The sequence below is a fragment of the Scleropages formosus genome, chromosome 11 (assembly GCF_900964775.1).
Source record: "Scleropages formosus chromosome 11, fSclFor1.1, whole genome shotgun sequence".
In the NCBI taxonomy this organism is placed as follows: domain Eukaryota; kingdom Metazoa; phylum Chordata; class Actinopteri; order Osteoglossiformes; family Osteoglossidae; genus Scleropages; species Scleropages formosus.
Window position 1 is genome coordinate 24920451 of NC_041816.1, and position 18065 is coordinate 24938515.

At 43.6% G+C, this 18065-nt stretch overlaps 1 protein-coding gene across 1 annotated transcript; it reads right to left on the reverse strand.

Annotated features, from left to right (window-relative positions):
• Positions 1 to 794: 794 nt before the first annotated feature.
• Positions 795 to 15558, reverse strand: ddb1 (damage-specific DNA binding protein 1). Its single transcript, XM_018764014.2, has 27 exons — positions 15399 to 15558; positions 13863 to 14011; positions 13642 to 13758; positions 13052 to 13273; positions 12823 to 12937; positions 12584 to 12681; positions 12280 to 12438; positions 12070 to 12153; positions 11660 to 11776; positions 10104 to 10206; positions 9773 to 9848; positions 9178 to 9286; positions 8907 to 9085; positions 8014 to 8174; positions 7742 to 7849; positions 7193 to 7400; positions 6246 to 6341; positions 5689 to 5800; positions 5388 to 5511; positions 5058 to 5222; positions 4690 to 4784; positions 4347 to 4517; positions 2469 to 2578; positions 2049 to 2218; positions 1799 to 1901; positions 1326 to 1449; positions 795 to 1186 (listed from the first exon to the last, which is right to left on the reverse strand). Exons 1-27 carry the CDS (start codon positions 15457 to 15459, stop codon positions 1103 to 1105), a joined length of 3420 nt encoding a protein of 1139 aa, XP_018619530.1. The 5' UTR covers positions 15460 to 15558; the 3' UTR covers positions 795 to 1102.
• Positions 15559 to 18065: the final 2507 nt, after the last annotated feature.

Below are 18065 nucleotides of genomic sequence, written 5' to 3' on the forward strand. Positions count from 1 at the left end.
CGCGTGACGTTGGAAGATGTCACAGCTTTGCGATCTGATTCTGGAACAGTGGTTTAACTCAGTAACAGTAGTGCAGATTAGTATTGGCGTGTTGTGATCTGATCTCAAATCAGCTGTTCATTCAACCTCTGCACCTACTAGGAACCAGTGTTTTATTAATCACTCGGCTAATAACGGTAAATACTTTCGTTACCTACAAATAATTCCACCTAACGGTCAGAGCAGAGAAAGTACAATATCTTTGTGTCTTGGCTTTCAGTACAAGAGAAGAGAGCGAATTGGTATCTTTCTTTTACGCTGGGATTCGGGGGTTAAAAGGAGGTACGCCGCCGGTGTACCATTTTATCTCTGCTGATGAAAATACATTCATTGAAATAGTATGTTTTTAAATTTTTTTTTAAACTAATCTAGGCCCTTATAAGCGAGAATTTTACGGTACAGCTGTTGCCTTGCACTTGGACACCAGTTCAAATCCCACCTGTTGCTATACCATGAAGATACAACTTGCTTTAGGGAAAAAATACCCTTGTGTATATATAAATATAATTTATTTATATAAACATTGCAAGTTTCTTTGGTGTCAGATAATTGAATAAATGCTATTAGAGAGGGCTATATTCTGGTCACGTTTAACTTTATTTGGCAGCACTCCCAGTCACTAACAGAAGCTGATCATGGTCAGTACTTTTCTTGCAGTTCAAGAGTAGAGCCATCCTGGGACACAAACACTATGGATACTTGCGAGTTCACCACAGGGTTTCAGTTCCATTCACAGAAAGGAGAGGACACGATCGTACAGCTGGCAAACTTTATTAAAACAAAGAAAATTCTTCACAAACACAAAACACTAGGAATCCACCCAGCTCCTCCCTTCCCCTGGCCCCCAACCCCCTCACCACAAACAATGCTGTGCTTGCACTACAGGTTTCAGTAGACAGCATCTGAACTGCGTTTTAATGACAATCCACCTGTGTACGTGTGAAAAGATGTTATACGTGTGGAGTGGGTGGTGGGGGCTCTGTACCTCCATTTCATCTGGCTTATTTATAGTTATTTACAGAACAGACGAGAACGCCCAGGACTGACACCTCAGTTGATGTGGCTAGTGAATCCTAGTCAGCTCTTCTACAATCTTGATGACCTCATCTACTGTGGCTTCACGTTTCATTCCACTGCCATCGTCGATCTGAAACAGATCAAACTGACATGTACACTGAACAGATAGATACACAAAGGAAATCAAGGTGCAGTGAGTGCTGAGAACAAGGAGACACACATGGACCTACGGAGCACACGCAGTCGTATTACACACATGAAATTCTCACCTGAAGTGTGCTAACCACTTCCTGCATCTTAGCTCGGCCCAGATCCAGGAAACTCTCAATGAGATCCCCATCGATGAAACCCGTAGCCTGCTCTGTCTTCCGCTCAGTGTGAAAGGACCTCCAGGTGAAACTTTGTCAAGGTGATAACACCCAGCCACAGCAAAATCTGCACTCTGAATGCTCCATACGTACCAATGTGATTGCAAAAAAGGCTAACCAAGCAGTCAGTCTAAAAATTAAAAATTAACTCAGACCTTAGTCGGAATTCCACACTACCAGGACAAAACAAACTGTAAAATGACGAAAGTAAATAAAGAATATCTATAGTTGTACACACTGAACAGAAATGTTATACCATTTGAAAACAGCTGAAACCAAGGTTCAAGAGAAATTTTGAGTAGCCAAAGCTTACAGGTAATGTTCTTCGAACACTATCACCACACACCAAGTACAGATTGAGGTAGGAAGGATATAAGCTGTGCTCAATCTTGCCCACACTCTTAATGACCTTGTTGAGCCTGTTTTGCAGATCCAGCAGTAGACTGTACCACCCCTCCGACAGCGAGGTAACCAAGCCTGCGAGAAAGACAAGTAGTTGACAGGGTCACAAACTTACATTTGCATCTCTCACAACAATGAGCAGCCAACACAGATTCAATTGAGCCAATGGGCCAAACAATGTAAGCCTGCCATGGTGTTTCTGGAGAATATGCTGCTCCTCACCGATCATTCCGTTGACGGTCCCGAAGAGCACAGAACCCTGTGTTGGGGTGGAGCTCTCACCCAGGTTCTGCAGCACCAGGGATCCGTGGGCAAACACGTTAACAAACTCCCCCAGGTGGAAGACTCCCACCTCCTGGAGGTGCTGACGCTCTTCGTCTGTGGTGGCCGCACTGGTGATGCAGGGGGACAGGGGAAACTGGGGTGAGAATGACTGTCATGTACTTCTATGATGTTTACAGAAGGAGAAAGGCAAAAAAGGTGTGCAGCCAACAAAATTTATCTACTTTATTTGTATTGGGTTATTTATATTATCTCTTCTATCAGTCTGTATTACAGATAGTCGGAAAAGCATTTTATTTCATGTCGTACTAAGTATGGTTGTGTATGTGACAAATAAAACTTGAACTTGAAAAATGATACCTGTCTTTCTGGCAGACAAAAAGGTTGAAGGCATTTTCTGCACCTAGGAAGTTGTCGTCATCCAGGATTTCGATAGCACTCATCCAGTTTGGGTTAAAGTCTCTTGCAATCTGAGAGCAGGAGGAGGAGGATCATTTAGAATTATATAGAATTATTGTGAAGTTCTATATCAATCAGCAGCCAATAAATGACAGCAGAACTATTATTTCATTACTAACAATCAGAATCTTGGCTCTTCAAAACACAAATGTATTGGACTGAGTAACTTGTTTTGCTTCTAACTCGTGTCACAAATGACAAAAGCAGACATCCCTTGATTTATTCAGAGGTTAAGTGCCGTTTGCAAAAAAAAAAAAAAAAACACCTTGGAGATCAATTAAGACTGATAAACTTGTCCCATAAGCATGTGGAGCTTAGGAAATTCCTCACCAGGTTCAACTAAATTGATTATCCACGTTGGTCTCACTGGTAACAGTACACCTTCTCCTTACTGGCACTATGAGAATCATTAGCACATCAGACACCTCAAGTCACCACAAGACTGTTAAAGTGAGTAACTATGGCTGTATCACACCTATTCTGTTTGGGAACACAGGTCATGTCTGGTCTGCCACAAACAGAATTTTTAGTAAAACAGGCATGAAGAAAATTCTATTAAAAATATTGGGTCTTTGACAAAATGCATTTTGCCGGATTGTAACTTGAAAAGCCACTGCATAATCACTATTGCTTATCTGACACTTTTCTAAAGCTTTTTAAGCAAAATGGAAGAAAATAACTTGCTGCCAATTAGGCAAAATACTTTATTTGTTCAGCTAAAGTATAATGGAGCATTACACGCAATAGCAGTCACCAGGTGCTCTGGGGCAATGCCCAAATTCAACTCTCATTCATATGAAAAAGACATTATACAAACTGACAAAATCACTGCATGCTTTGAGCTTGTTCCCTAGTCAAATGTAGGATAGAAATTAATTTGTCCGACAGGATGCAACAAGAGCACAGCTTCTTTCTACTTTAACCAACTGTACATTTTCTAAACACAGACACACACACACAAAAAAAAAAAAGTGACCCAGTAAAAGACAGATGGTTACTCAGTACCAGGCATTGTAGTTAATGCAAAGATCTTACCACTTACAAATTTTCTACAACTTTGCACAGCAATGTAATTTTACATTTAGCTTGTTCATAATTGGTTAACCTTACATGTACAATAGGAAGGACCAACTAGGGACCTGAACCAGTAAGCAGTTACATGCCCTTAGTCCAGTATGTCAGCCAGTAAATCATTTTCAAATGTTAAAACGAATGACCAATTATTTTTTTAAATTGTCACCTTCCTTCTCGCATTTACATTTATTAATTTAGCTGATGCCTTTCTCCAAAGCAACTTACAACGTTAATCTACATCTTTCAAGTTCTTATTACCTAGAAAATTAAATGTGGCCCATTTAAAACTGTTTTAAAATGAATTTCTTGTTCACCGCTGCTTCTGATATTTTCCTTGTGTGTATTTCAGTAACTGATCAAATTCATTTTCTGTTAAAAAGAAATTAAAAGATTTAAAAGATCTACTTTAACAATGTCTGGAATTGAGCAATATAAAGTTTGTATTTGTCTCTCCTTCATTAAGCTATTATTTACTTAATGAAGTGAATATCGGTAATCAGTTCTTTTCTGTATGCGACTAATCAGACCATTGGCCAGTGACTTCACTGTTCATGGTATCGTTTTCTTCACAGCTGGGTGAATGTTTGAGACCTGGACACACAGACTGGGCTACACAAACAGACAGACAGAAGTGCTGGAATAACCAGAATGCTGCCTTTCAGTGACCATTGAAGCAGGAAGGTTAAACCCTCTCCCTCCACTCACCTCCTCAAAGTTTCCCTCCATAGGCTTGTAAGCCAGGAGCAACACTGATCTCATCAAGTCCCCCACCAGGATGAAGTCGCCTTTGGTCTTCAGGTAGAGAGCCATGATGTTGTTGTAATGATTACACTCTGTCCTCAGCTCCTTCTCTGCTGTCCACTCATACAGACGCACCTGGCAAACAACATAAACATCTGTTTTCAGCTAAATTCCTTACTCTTAATGTATTCATGCATTGAAACCGGTTGAGAAAATTACAAGACCTGGAGACACAATGACAAGATGAGCATCAGAGAACCTCAGTGAGACTGGCCACAGACCAGAGGAACAATGAGCAGGGACTCACAGTGCTGTTGATACTGGCCAGTAGTTTTCCATTGAATTCCACCATAGAGTAGACTGCTCCTTTAACCTCCTTCTCTGCCACTGTCTGCAGCTTCCCTGTTAGATGTAACACAGTCAGTGCTGATGTGGATAAGAAGTCAATTCTATCACCACATGTTTAAAATCCAGGAAGGAAGTGCTATATGCCTTAACAAGGAACTTGCCTGGAACTGCTTACATAAAATAGTTGTAGAAAAAATGTAATCTATGCAAATTTAGAATGCACTATGGATACCAAGGTTACGTAAAAATGTTTTCAACAGTGTAACAACAGACAGACACCCATCAAAAAAGACTCAAATCCATTTGCTGGTGTGAAATGAACCTTACCATCAGTGTAATGGAACACAATAATGCGGCCCTGCTTGGGCTCTGCCTCTTCAGGGTACACCATTGCCGTGCCGACAATAAAATAGACAGCAGGGTCTTTACCCAGACGGCACGAAACCATGCTCAGGGCATACTCGCTCTGCAGGAACTGGTGGGCGTGAAGGACTGTTGGAGAAAAGGAGGGATAGACAATGGCAGGGGCAGAAACTCAGTTACACAGACAAACATGCATCTGTTTCACTAATACATGTTTGCTTTCATATTTGCTTATCCATGGCTAACGGCTCCATTTTTGGAGCTGAACAAATGGTCTGAATTGCTATTACTTGCCTTCAAAGGTGTGCTGGTCTATAATCAGCAGGCTGTGCACCTCCACTTCTTCCCCAAAGGAGGTCTCATGTGGTGAAGTGCTGCTGGGGAAGAGCTTACTGGAGCTCACACTGCTGGACAGGGCCTGAGGTACAGAAGAACATTAGGGGTGAGGTCCCAAAGTAGGACACAAATAGACTTTCAATTTTTCTCTAGGTTATTATAGTGTTCTGTAACATATAGCGAAGAAAGAATAATTTTCAATACAAGCAATGCTGAGGGATGAATGTACGAACAGACATACAGGGCAGCAGGGCCGTACCTGGGTGCTGGCGCTGGGGCGGACAGGAGAGGTAGCCCCGCTGGCATCCTGCACCTCTACCCGGCTGGAGAGCACACCAAAACACTGGGATACCTCTTGATAGCAGATCCTCCTGATGAAAAAGAAAATTCATACAGTATTGAAATAAACTACACACTATGAATTTTAAATTAATTTTTCTCTGCTTATGGAAGCCCATAGTGATTCCTTTCTTTAAGGCTGTAGCAACACCAAAACACATGGGCTCTATACCATACTTTCAAAATGACTATGTTCCAGCTGTCCTTTCACTTACATATAAGATGAATGAAGTGGGAAGAATGAGAGTAAACCACTGCTTTTCCTCTCAACAGAACTACATACCACAAAGCCCTAGTACTTCTGGAAAATGCTAGTCAGAAGCCCATGAGAACTATCACAAAAAAAAAAAAAAAAAAAAAAAAAAAAAAAACAACCAACTGTCAAGGCTTAAGAACACCTTACCAGCAGAGCAATATCACAACATGTGGATTATGTTTAGAGTTCCTTTTGACATTAGTCTTGCTATCAACACCCACCTGGGAGATTCATAGAGGGGCACGGTTCGAATGTGTAGCTTCTGGATCTCATCGATGGTGCCTATGGTCAAAGTGCTGTTGTTGGCTAGAGCCAAACTGCCAAAAGAACAATATTCAATACTGTCACTGAAACAGCAGGATATGATGGTCATATTATAGGCACCAAGTACAGATGGCAAAGTACAAGTAGTCCTTGACCTATGACATATGAGATGTATGATAACTTGGATTATGGTGGGTTTCCCCATCATTGTACCATTTTTTGAGTCCTGACATTTGGTCGTAACGTCTGACAACAAGTATTATCTGCTGTATGACAACACTGGCTGGCTGTACACCTCTATGACGCCAGTATCTGTTTTTTGTTTGGGTTGCAGTCAGTGTTTTGGTGTCCAGCCATGACAGATTTGTTTATAAAACTTGTTAGTGATTCCCTTCAACTTATTTAAAATGCTAGAAAGTGAACAAACCATTTTTCTTTTTTGCAGCGCTACAAGATAACAGATTTAGAAATGAAAGTGAAAACAGGGGACCCTCTGATACATATCACACACATGAAATCTTCAAAAATTAATTGTACAACTGGTAAATATCAGTATATGCATTTTTTTCTACAATGTACCTAATCGGTCTTTTCATAATCACCAGTATTGGTGAACAAGTGATTTTTTTTCTCCTGTTTTCACCATTCCCCGGTTGAAACATTTATGGTTACAAACTTGGAAATGGGAAAAGTAAAAAAAAAAAAAAAAAAAAGAAAAAATAAAAATTCAGGTCACAATGTAATGTTCCAAATCTGGTAAGATTAGCAATATAATAAAAATAAAGACAGACACTGTTGATGTAATGCACTCTTTTTTCCTCTGGAATGTATGTGGCTTTGGAGAAAAGCATCTGCTCAATGAAGAAAAGTAAATTTGAGAGGGCATAAGCATATAGACACCCACCTATCAGGATACCCTTCAGAGTTTAGAGGACACATGTAGTTGACCTCCTTGAGGTTGACATTGGAGAAGACAAGTTTGTGATTGCTTGAGTAGATGACAGTTGGGCGGTCAGAGCAGGCAAAGACATTGGAAGTGGAGAGGGAGCGGAAAGTGCGTAGGACAGTGGGCTGAGTGCCTAGAGTCACTTTCTTGCGCTCACTGAGGACACCTGCCACAGAGAGATAGCATAAAACAAAGATCCAAAAAACCAGGGACTTCAGGAAGGCTACTACCACTACAGATTACACTCCAGGTTTGACAGAAAACAAAGGATACACCCACTAGACTGTAAAATTTGACTGAATCTGTGTAGGAATGGCATTCATTTCAGGGATTGTAGTGTGATTTTTAAACTACTACACTCTACAGCTGTTATGTAATATAATTGGTCTTTAAATGTCCCAACACAGATGACGATATGGACCTGAGCTGGAAATGTCAATGTGAATCAGCCATTTCGCTATATGCAGGACGTGGCATGAGGAAGGAGTGTCTGGTCTCAGGTCTCACCTGTCTGGAGGTCCAAACCAAAGTAGAAGAGCGCTCCATCCCCCAGTGCACACAGCAAGTAGTGACAGCCTTCAAAGGTAGTCATCAGGATGGAGCGTGGGATGATCTCTGTACCACAGCAGGAGAGGGAGTCACACACACCCACACATAAATCAGACCGATTAGACATTGAGAATAAAACTGATTTTTAGATTACTGCCATCTGGCCACATCCATTTTCCACCCTTGAACAGTCACAGTTTTCAGCCTAGGACACCTCTTTCTGTACTCACCCCCTCCTAGCATCTCCTTGTGTAGGGCAGTAAAGGTGGGCAGCTTGAGGATGCGAGCAGAGATGTCAGTCCAAAGCCCCACTGCGCACAGGGGGGAGTCACCACCCTCCCCTAGGGGTGTGATGTCCAAACAGGCCACCTCATGCTCCATCTCTGTGGAGCTGAGGGAGAGAGAACATATATAAGAAAGGGATACAATACACGGTCCCAAACACATTCCACAGGAAACCTGGACTGCTGATGATCAAACTACCAGCTGAAGCTTTTGAATCTAAAGCGTAAGCTAATCATGACTACGTTAAAAGAATTGCAGTTGTGGCAAAACTATGAATGTGGAGCAGACTAAAAACTGTAGGGTATGGATATTTGTAATATAAATATTCTGGGAAATGTACATAGTTGTGCAACCACAGAGGGGTCTGTAAGGGACTGGAAGGGGGTAAGCATCTGTCAACTGATGCACAAAACTGGCTAAAAGAGCAGGTCCAAGAGGAGAGGGTTTTCTTGACTTGAGAGCAAGTTTTCTTCCTGTATTTATAGAAACATTCTACTAGGCCCAGTGCTCCAATAAATGTTCAGCCCTCAATGACTTTAGTGGTGTTTGCTATGGTACTAATTCGTTGTGTCAAAAATGCTGAATAGTGGACCCCTTCATTTTGACACTCGGGCTGATGTATGACATTCACTCAGCCGATCTTGTTCACAGACAGTGAAAAGTGATCCAGGGAAGTTCCTCTGATATCTAGTAAATCAGTGTTTTGTCTGTTCATCATTAAGCAAGACAGAAGTCTGCATCAATTAGCCACAGATGTAACCAAATCTGCCTTCAGACAGACATATGGGCAGTGGTGTAGTCTTATCTCTGTACAGCTCAGAGACAGAGAGAGCAGTACCTGATCTGTTTGAGCTCTCCTGCAAGGATCTCCAGGTAGTACAGCACTCTGCCCACAGCCAGCACCACCTGGGTTGAGTTGCAGGCAGCCACGCTGATGTTCCTCCCCTGGGGCTCCTTCCATTCACTCACCAGGGTCTTGGTGTTCTGCATCACCAGCCGCACAGATCCTGAGGTGATCTGCACACACAAACACGTGCCTTCACACTCAGAGGACCTTTATACACTACTTTTAATAGACACGTGTGCATTTCATGGTATAATTGAGTTACCTGAATGAGCTGCTGGTGAGCAACATTTCCACAGTAGAAAGTCTGCTGGTTGTCAACAAACCCAGGGAGCTCTGTTTCCTCCACTTCCTCTCCACTCAGCATCAGTACCCTTAGGACAGGGGTACAACCAGCATTCTGAATACATTTACTCTACTCAAAGCTTTCTTCGCCTGCTTCAAGGAACATTACTGTTCTACAATGACTATATGTACAGGATTTTTGTAAATCATTTTGCATCTTTGATTGTACCTACAGTGTTCCTGTGTCTTTGTACAGCAACTGTTTGTAAGATATTGCTCTATGTTCAGGAAATAGTTTGCTATTTATAGTTTTGCTTCCTGTGCCAAGTCTCTTGACTACCAACACCATATAAGGGGAACAGTCACTCTTTTAGCTTGATGAGTTTCTAAATTAGAGCATGACTGTCCTTGTGAAAAAGATGTAAAATTATCAGATTGGCACACATTTTAATCCTCAGTATAAAACTGCTGCAAGACAAGCATTAAATATGACAAGTTCTCATTACATAATAAGGTAAAAATTCCCAACTGCCTTCATTTGTCAAATTATTTTATGCTCTGACCAGGTCTCTTACCTGGTTTGGCCCACAAAGGACAGCACTAACATGTCATCTGTCTCCCGCCCAGCTTCAGAGCGCAGGGGCCATAAGCCTGAGAAGTTGAGGAACAAAAAGAGAGAGTGTAAAACAAAAATCAGAGCATCAAATCTATCACAAGAGTCTAGCCCCAGTTTCCAAAAAAAAAAAAAGGGTAACGCCAATTTTCTTACGAGCCCTGTACAAGTCACGTATGTCCTTTAAACACTCATAAGACAGAAATTCTTGAGGTGAAAAGACATGGAACTGCGACATGAGGTGAGAAGACAAACACAGGCATATAAGGTGAAGAAAACAGGCAAGCCCTGACCTTTGATTCCTGGCAGATCGATGCTTGCATGTTCGTGAATTCCGATGCCGTTGCGAATGATCCTTAATGATCCCTCTTTAAAGGCCCCAGAGCAGGTGACTAACTGAAAGGAGAAAAGTGCACAAATTGTATTCTCTGAGATGTGTATCGCTTTGGAGAAATGCATCTGCTAAATAAATAAATGTAAGTGAATGCAGGTGAACTAGGAAAACAAAAAAGACAGAAGCTTGTTTCATGACTCCGAAAAATGTCTCACACCCTTTCACATCTAATTAGGTGACACACTCAGATTCAGGTCATCTTATCCCAGTGCCCACTGACACTACAGATGGAAGACAGCAAAGAAACAGAGAAACCAAGTTCCAAGCTTCATCAACTTTGAAATCCATGCCTGGAAAATAATCCTCCAACAAGATGACAGAAAGAAATATCTTCATTATTATTAACAGCAGCAGCCTGGAAGGTACCTGTGCTACGTGCAAACAAACATTAAAAAGATTATGGGAATAATCTGCAATTGTGCAGTGCCATTATAATCACTCAAATTCATGTACAGCCTTACATGCACATACAAAACAGAATAATTTCAAATTGTTCCATTGTTTTCTGGTGACCATATTCTTGTTTTCACTATTTCAGGCCTTTCTGCAAAAAAACACACAAGCCAAAGCTCACGTGCTTGTTATTCAGCAAGTCTCACAAATAAATAACATTAAATGTAACTTTTTCTAATGGTGAAAGACTTTATAAAAAATAAAAAATAAAACTAAATCTAATTGCACTGTGTTACAATGTCTATGGGGGGTGCGGTGGCGCAGCGGGTTTGACTCTCTGGTGGGTCCGGGGTTCGAGTCCCGCTTGGGGTGCCTTGTGACGGGCTGGCGTCCCAGCCTGGGTGCGTCCCCTCCCCCTCCAGCCTTATGCCGTGTGTTGCTGGGTTAGACTCCGGTTCGCCGTGACCCCGCTTGGGACAAGCAGTTTCAGCAACTCTGTGTGTGTGTGTGTGTGTGTGTGTGTGTGTGTGTGTGTGTGTGTGTGTGTGTGTGTGTGTGTGTGTGTGTGTGTGCGCGCGCGCGCATAATGTCTGCCATCAGCATTTTCACTTCGAACTTCCAGCTTTGGCTCTGCAGTCAGCAGCTCTGGGACCATGCAAACATTTTTTTTTAAGCCAGGCCAGGGCCGTCTTCATTTTGGCAGTGTTCACATCTGAGAAAAAGCAGCGCTGGCTTAAAATATAGTTGCTCAATGCCTGCACTGTAACCAACTGTTTATCCCTCTCAAAGCCTTTAAGCCCTGTGGAGTCTGTGTGCCATCGGTCAGCCTGAGCTTTGGGCCGTTTAGCTTTCAAACAGTTTCCTCCAGAAAATGGCCTTGCCATGTAGATGCGTGATACTCTTGAGGACTGCGCTGCCAAAACTATATACTTCAAAACATATTGTGAATTTCATGCCTATTCACACGGGCACATGCCCAGGGCCGTGTGAGTGTAGGTTCGGTGGCTCTCAGGACTGTACCAGCCACAGCAGGTGCAGGTCTGACGTTAGAGTGGAACTCACCTGTCCTTGGCCTTGTCTCTCGAGGTCCACCACACACATGTCCACAATTGGGCCGAGGTTGGTGAATGTTTCCATCACTGCCACATAGGAACCCTGATCATTGCTGTCCACATTCAGCTGCAACACAACAAAATCCATGAGCTGTACGCTATTCACTGCTTACTCACATCATTCCCGAAAGAAGCACAGCTGACATTTGATCAAAACTTCACCCAACACCTCACTGCAGCCCGGACAAACCTCAGATAGACACGAGCACAGGTGTTGTGTGTGCATCTTCCCCTGAGTATTAGTAAATTTCTCAACAAAACTCAGAACAAAACAAAAGACAGACAGCACAGAAAAAACTACGAAAATATCAGTGACTCGAACTGCATATCTAACCCATGGGGAATAACGGCCACACCTACCTTAACAAGTTGAGAGTCACCAAGGCGGGAGCCAACGAAAACCACGCCGTTGTCCAGGTAGGTGAGGCATTCTGCAATGGAGGTCTGCAGCCAAGAAGAAAGCGTCACTCTTCGATCCATATCAACTTGCTTCATCAAGTTCCACCCCCATGATTTCTATCCTCCCCCGCATCACTTCCTGCTCAACACTGCTTTGCCACCATCTCTCACCTCTCCTAGCAGCTCTACCCGCAGGTCCTTTAGCACCACAGACCCATCCATCAGCTCCTCTTTCTCCAGCAACAGCATGAAGAGTCTACCCTCCATGTCACCCAGCAGGTACCGTGAGCCATTGGGGTCCACGCGGTTGTGACATACGATGGTGCTTTGCTGCAGAGAGGGAAAGAAATCACTACATGACCATACAGACCTGTCACATCAACATCTAGCACACTGTCAAACAGCAAGAGCTCAAAGCAAAAAAGCAGAGAGCGAAACAAGCTCACTGACAAAAAGAAGAGCACCACTGTCTCACCTTGATAGTGGGAGGAGCTATGGCCAGGTATTTGTCTCCGTTGTGATAAGTGATGGACTCCTGGCCGATGATTATAGCTCCTCCAAAAGGTTCTGGAACTAGAATGGAGAAACACATACACAGCACTCAGAATTCAAAAGCATTTCTGGCTCACCCACATTACTCCCACACAGATGAGCAATTGCAATGCTAACACTACACATTCATAACTACCTGAAGCTAATACTGTTTTCGCTCACCTGGAATGACCATTGAAGCTTCTGCCTCCACATTCTCCTGCTTCCAGGGTCCCTTGTTGAACTCCTTTTCTCGCAGTGAGACCTCGTATGTCTTCACGTGGCGCCCCTGAGGGTCCTGTGGCACAATGCGGACAAAACAGGCCAAAAATCACACCAACTGCCAACATCTGCACTGGTGCAAATCAATATTCACCCGAAAAACAAACACGAGCTCCTGAGAGGTACTTACCTGGTAGATAAAACAGACGGTGGGGACCTGGCAGCCGTACAGGAAGTGGACATCAATGACCTGTAGCTCCTCCAGCCGAATGTTGAACGCTTTCAACTCACGGTTCTCCCGATCCAGGGGGATAACTTTAAACAGGCCGTCATACAGACGCAACCCGATCATGCGGCATTCTGGGTCTACAATGCCAATGATACCCGTCTCAGAGGGGCGCCCGATGCGGTCCTAGCAATGAGAAAAACACGACAGAGAGGTGCATGTAAACAAACATATCACAGCTCTTTATGTGGGGGGGGGGGGGGGGGGGGTGTTAAAATTAAATCCAGTTTGCTGTCATGTCACACTTGCCACATGTTTGATTAAACACAGATCAGATCACAGCTTTACCAATATACCTACAAATCTTACCACACAATGTCAAGGTCTTCCTGAATGACAGATTGAGAGCACCTCCATCTCGCACACACAATTCTAATCACTACTCCACAGTCGATAAAACAAAGCGTCTTTGAAAAGTATTGCTTCGTGTTCATTATGAAATGAAAGCCTGACTAAATGTGCACAAACAGTGTGTCCTCTTGCTGCAGTCATACCTGCACATTGCCATGAGCTCTGGTGATGATGTCAATGCTCTCCCCCGTCTGCTTGTACTCCAGAATGCAGGCGTTGTACTTGGCAGTCAGGATGAACAGCAGGTCCTTGTTCTCACCCTGTATTTAAAATGAGCACTGACCTAAGAACACGGTTTGTAAAAAGGGGAACTCTGCAACATCTGCTTCTCTCCAGTTGCATCAAGACCACCCATGTTGCTCACCTTGGGTCGGAAGAGCTCCATGACGGCAATCTTGCCATACATGCCAACCTCCTTGACAGGCCGCAGCCCCTCGGCCGTCACAACATAGATTTCCAACCGCGTGTTCTTGGCAATCAGCAAATTCAAGTCCTCTGCAGAGGTGAAGTGTCCTGGTGAAGGAAAAAAATGAAACATGACAGCTGTGATAAATCACACCAATCAAGGTTTCAACGATAACAATCCTAAATAAATGAAAATCAATAGCTACAGAGGACCTGTAAAAAAATCTGATAAAGAGAGGGGTGCCGAGCCTAGGAAAACAGGGGACTGGGAGCCAAAGCCAGGATCACTCTGCTGTCCTGCTAACACAAAGTTCTAGCTAGCTAGATAGCATTAACCTTACAACACACTTATACATGGTAATATGTGAACTTACTACAGCTTACCTTAAGATCACAGGGTTTAAACACAACTTCCTACAAAAAAAGGTCCAGGTACTTACATGTAATCCAGTTTCAGTCCTGCATTAAGCATCACCTAGCAGTCATTCATGTGGTAGGACCTACAATGGCGTACAACTATGGACCTTCCCACAATATCAAAGATCTTTATGTATTTTAAGAACTGACATACATTGGCTGGTACAATAAGTAAGTCCTCAGACATGTGCTTTAACTTAACAAAAAGCACATTATCATAACCATCAACAGGAATCTGCTGAAGTGTCAACACTGACAGCACACAATGTATCTGCAGATCACCCAATGTACCAGCTGGTAGCGCAGTGGTTAGAGCTGCTGACTTTGGACCCAAAGGTTGCAGGTTCGAGTCCCACCTCCAGTACCCTTGAGCAAGGTACTTACCCTAAATTACACCAGTACAATTACCCAGCTGTATAAATGGGTAAATAATTGTAAGTAGTAGATGTGACAGAATGCAAAAAGCATTTGGATACATTGCGAGCACGTGGCCTATTCGTCATCATCAACTTTTGTTTACGTTTCTAAACTTGTCGTAACAAGGGACTTACAATAACCAAGTGCCTAACCTAAAAATTGTGTTGATTAAACTCTACAACGGTTTACTACAGCAGAGTACCGCTGGGCAAGTGAAGCTGAAGGTACTGAACTCTGAAGGAAGGGAAGCGGCAAGCCTCAGATTTTAAACAATGAGTACAGCATGTATAACAGTAGTGCACCAATATAAACATAATTATATATTAGCGAAATGTGTGGCGTCAGCCAAATATTAAGTTAATAATTAACGGGCAAATGTGGTAAACAGCAGCAGGTGGCACGTTGCCTGCCCTCACAGGATAAAAAAAAAAGTCACACAATATAATAAGAATAATAATAATAATTCTTCTTCTTATTTATTACTATTTTTATTATTATATTCCGTGTTGTGTGGGCAGCAGCACACGTAATAATAATCCGCGTTCCAGGCGGTACGAGGCCTGGTCGGCAGGACTCAGTCCTAGAGCCCGCCGGAGGACCGGTGGACCAAACCGAGCCCCAGGCCACCGCCTCCACAAGCGCCTCACTCTCCACACTTTACCCGTAATGCAGGCGTTGACAGCCGTGGGTTTCTGCGCGGTCACCACGTAGTTGTACGACATGGCGATCGAAGAACAAAACACAACAGTTACAAGCGAATATCCTCTCCTGCGCCGCGACTCCGCGCAAAATAGTCGACGACCGCGACACAAGAGAAGCGCGCCGAACGGCGAGTTTTTCAGAGATAAATCTGCAGCGCCACCTGTCGGCTGGATGTCAAAGCGCTCCGAGGCGCCACGGCGGTCGGTCTTTCGTTCCTTCGTTCATTATCGATTAATATCCACCCGAGTACTGTGGTGGTACCGAAAAGCGAAAGCGAAAGTAACAAGATTTAGAAAAGAATGTGGAAACAACAGTACAGCGTGAAATAACACCATACTGTATTTGCATTATTTTTCAACATTGATATTATTTTATAATTAATAATGTGTGAAATTAGTAAAAATAATGGAACTGAATTCTATTGCACAATGTAGCATTCATGCATGTTAATTGTTTGCATTTATTTGGTTAGCTGGCGCTTTTCTCCAAAGTAGCTAATAATGTCAATCTACTGACAATTATTTACCCTTTTATATAGCTGGATAACTTCACTACAGCCATTTAGGGTAAGTACCTTGCTAACAGGGCCAGAAGTGAGATTCAAACCTACGACCTTTGGAGCCAAAGGTAGCAGCTCTATCCACACCACTACCAGGTACTTACATTTTCTTATTGTTTGTATAATACAGTATAAGGGTATTTATGACTTAAGACAAAGTCAGGGTCGAGGACCACCCATAGAGTGACATCTTTATCAATCATAGCTTCGCTTACCCCCCACAGGGACCCTTTGGAGGAATGCAATTCTTTATTGCACCTGTGATCTATTGTTCAAATTGCAGGACACTTAGAAGGACTGAATGGGTATTAGTCTTTGGAAAGTCTTGATTTATTTGTATCTCCAGCTGCTGTTCTCAGACTTCTTAAGATTTTCTTAAACTTTTATGTCCCCTGGATCCATCACCATGCCCTGTATTGGTTACCATTGGTTCACATTCTTCACTGTAAATAAAACTCTATGCTGGACCTAACAGTATTTTCGTATTCCATCCACCCCATTTCACTAACCACTTATTCTGAGCAGGGTCCCAGTGAACTGGACCCTATCCTAGAATCATTGGGTGGAAGGCTGAGGGGGTACACCTGGGACAGGATGGCAGGACAGTACATTGTAGTGTTGACACGCATGCATGCACCCACTCACACATTGCAAGAAATTTAGTGGCATCAAACCACCTCAGCTGCATGTTTTTGGACTATGGGAGGAAACTGAAGCATCTGAGGGAAAACACATGCAGACACATGGAGACCATGCAGACTCCATAACACTGAGCCAGATTTGAACTGAGGAAGTTTCAATTTAATGTCATGGGTGGAGAGCCATGCTCTCTTACCAGGGTAAGTTTCACCTCTCCATGGAGATGTACGTACATGAGGTGTCTACCTCCTCACTCTTGTTGAACCAGTGATCCACTTCTAGCCAAATCCACTACCGGGTTCCACAGTCCATAGGAAAAAGGGAGACTAATAATTTATGGAGCACTGGAAGGGTCAGTCTGATGCAGAATGAATAAATGAGCAGGTTCTCAGGATTCTCAGCCCAAGTGAGAATCTCACTACAGTCAGTCTGGTTCCCAAGGACCAGAGTGATCTCCTGATGGGCCTGCTCTGCCTATCCACTGTCTTGAGAATGATATTTAGGAATTCTGGGCCATCTGGAAAAATATTGCTATGTTAGACAAACATAATATGCACAGTAAGGTCAACAGAGGGTATAATTTTGCTACATTTGACGTACATGTAAAATGGTGAAAACTGTGCAACTTGTAAATGAATCTGTTTTGCATAGTGTGAGCTGACTGACAGTAGATATTTGAGAGTGTGCCATCCATCCATCCATCCATCCATCTTCCTCCGCTTATCTGGGGCCGGGTCGCGGGGGCAGCAGTCCAAGCAGAGTCCCCCAGACTTCCCTCTACACACACACCTCCTCCAGTTCCTGTGGAGAAACCCCAAGGCGTTCCCAGGCCAGCTGGGAGACATAGTCTCTCAAACGTGTCCTGGGTCTGCCCCGAGGCCTCCTCCAAGTGGGACAAGCCCGGAACACCTCCCCAGGGAGGCGTCCAGGAGGCACCCGGAACAGATCCCCGAGCCACCTCAACTGGCTCCTCTTGATGCAGAGGAGCAGCGGCTCTATTCCGAACTCCTCCCAGGTGACTGAGCTCCTTGCCCTATCCCTAAGGGTGCGCCCAGCCACTCTGCAGAGGAAACTCATTTCTGCCGCTTGTATCCGCGATCTCATTCTTTCGGTCATGATCCAGAGTTCATGACCATAGGTGAGGGTAGGAACGTAGATTGACTGGTAAATTGAGAGCTTTGCCTTACGACTCAGCTCCTTCTTCACCACAACAGACTGGTACAATGACCGCATTACTGTGGACGCTGCACCGATCCGTCCGTCAACCTGCCACTCCATTTTTTCCTCACTCGTGAACAAGACCCCGAGATACTTAAACTCTTCCATTTGAGGGAGCAACCCCCCCTGACCTGGAGGGGGCAATCCACCTTTTACCGACTGAGAACCATGGCCTTGGATTTGGAGGTGCTGATTCTCATCCCCACCGCT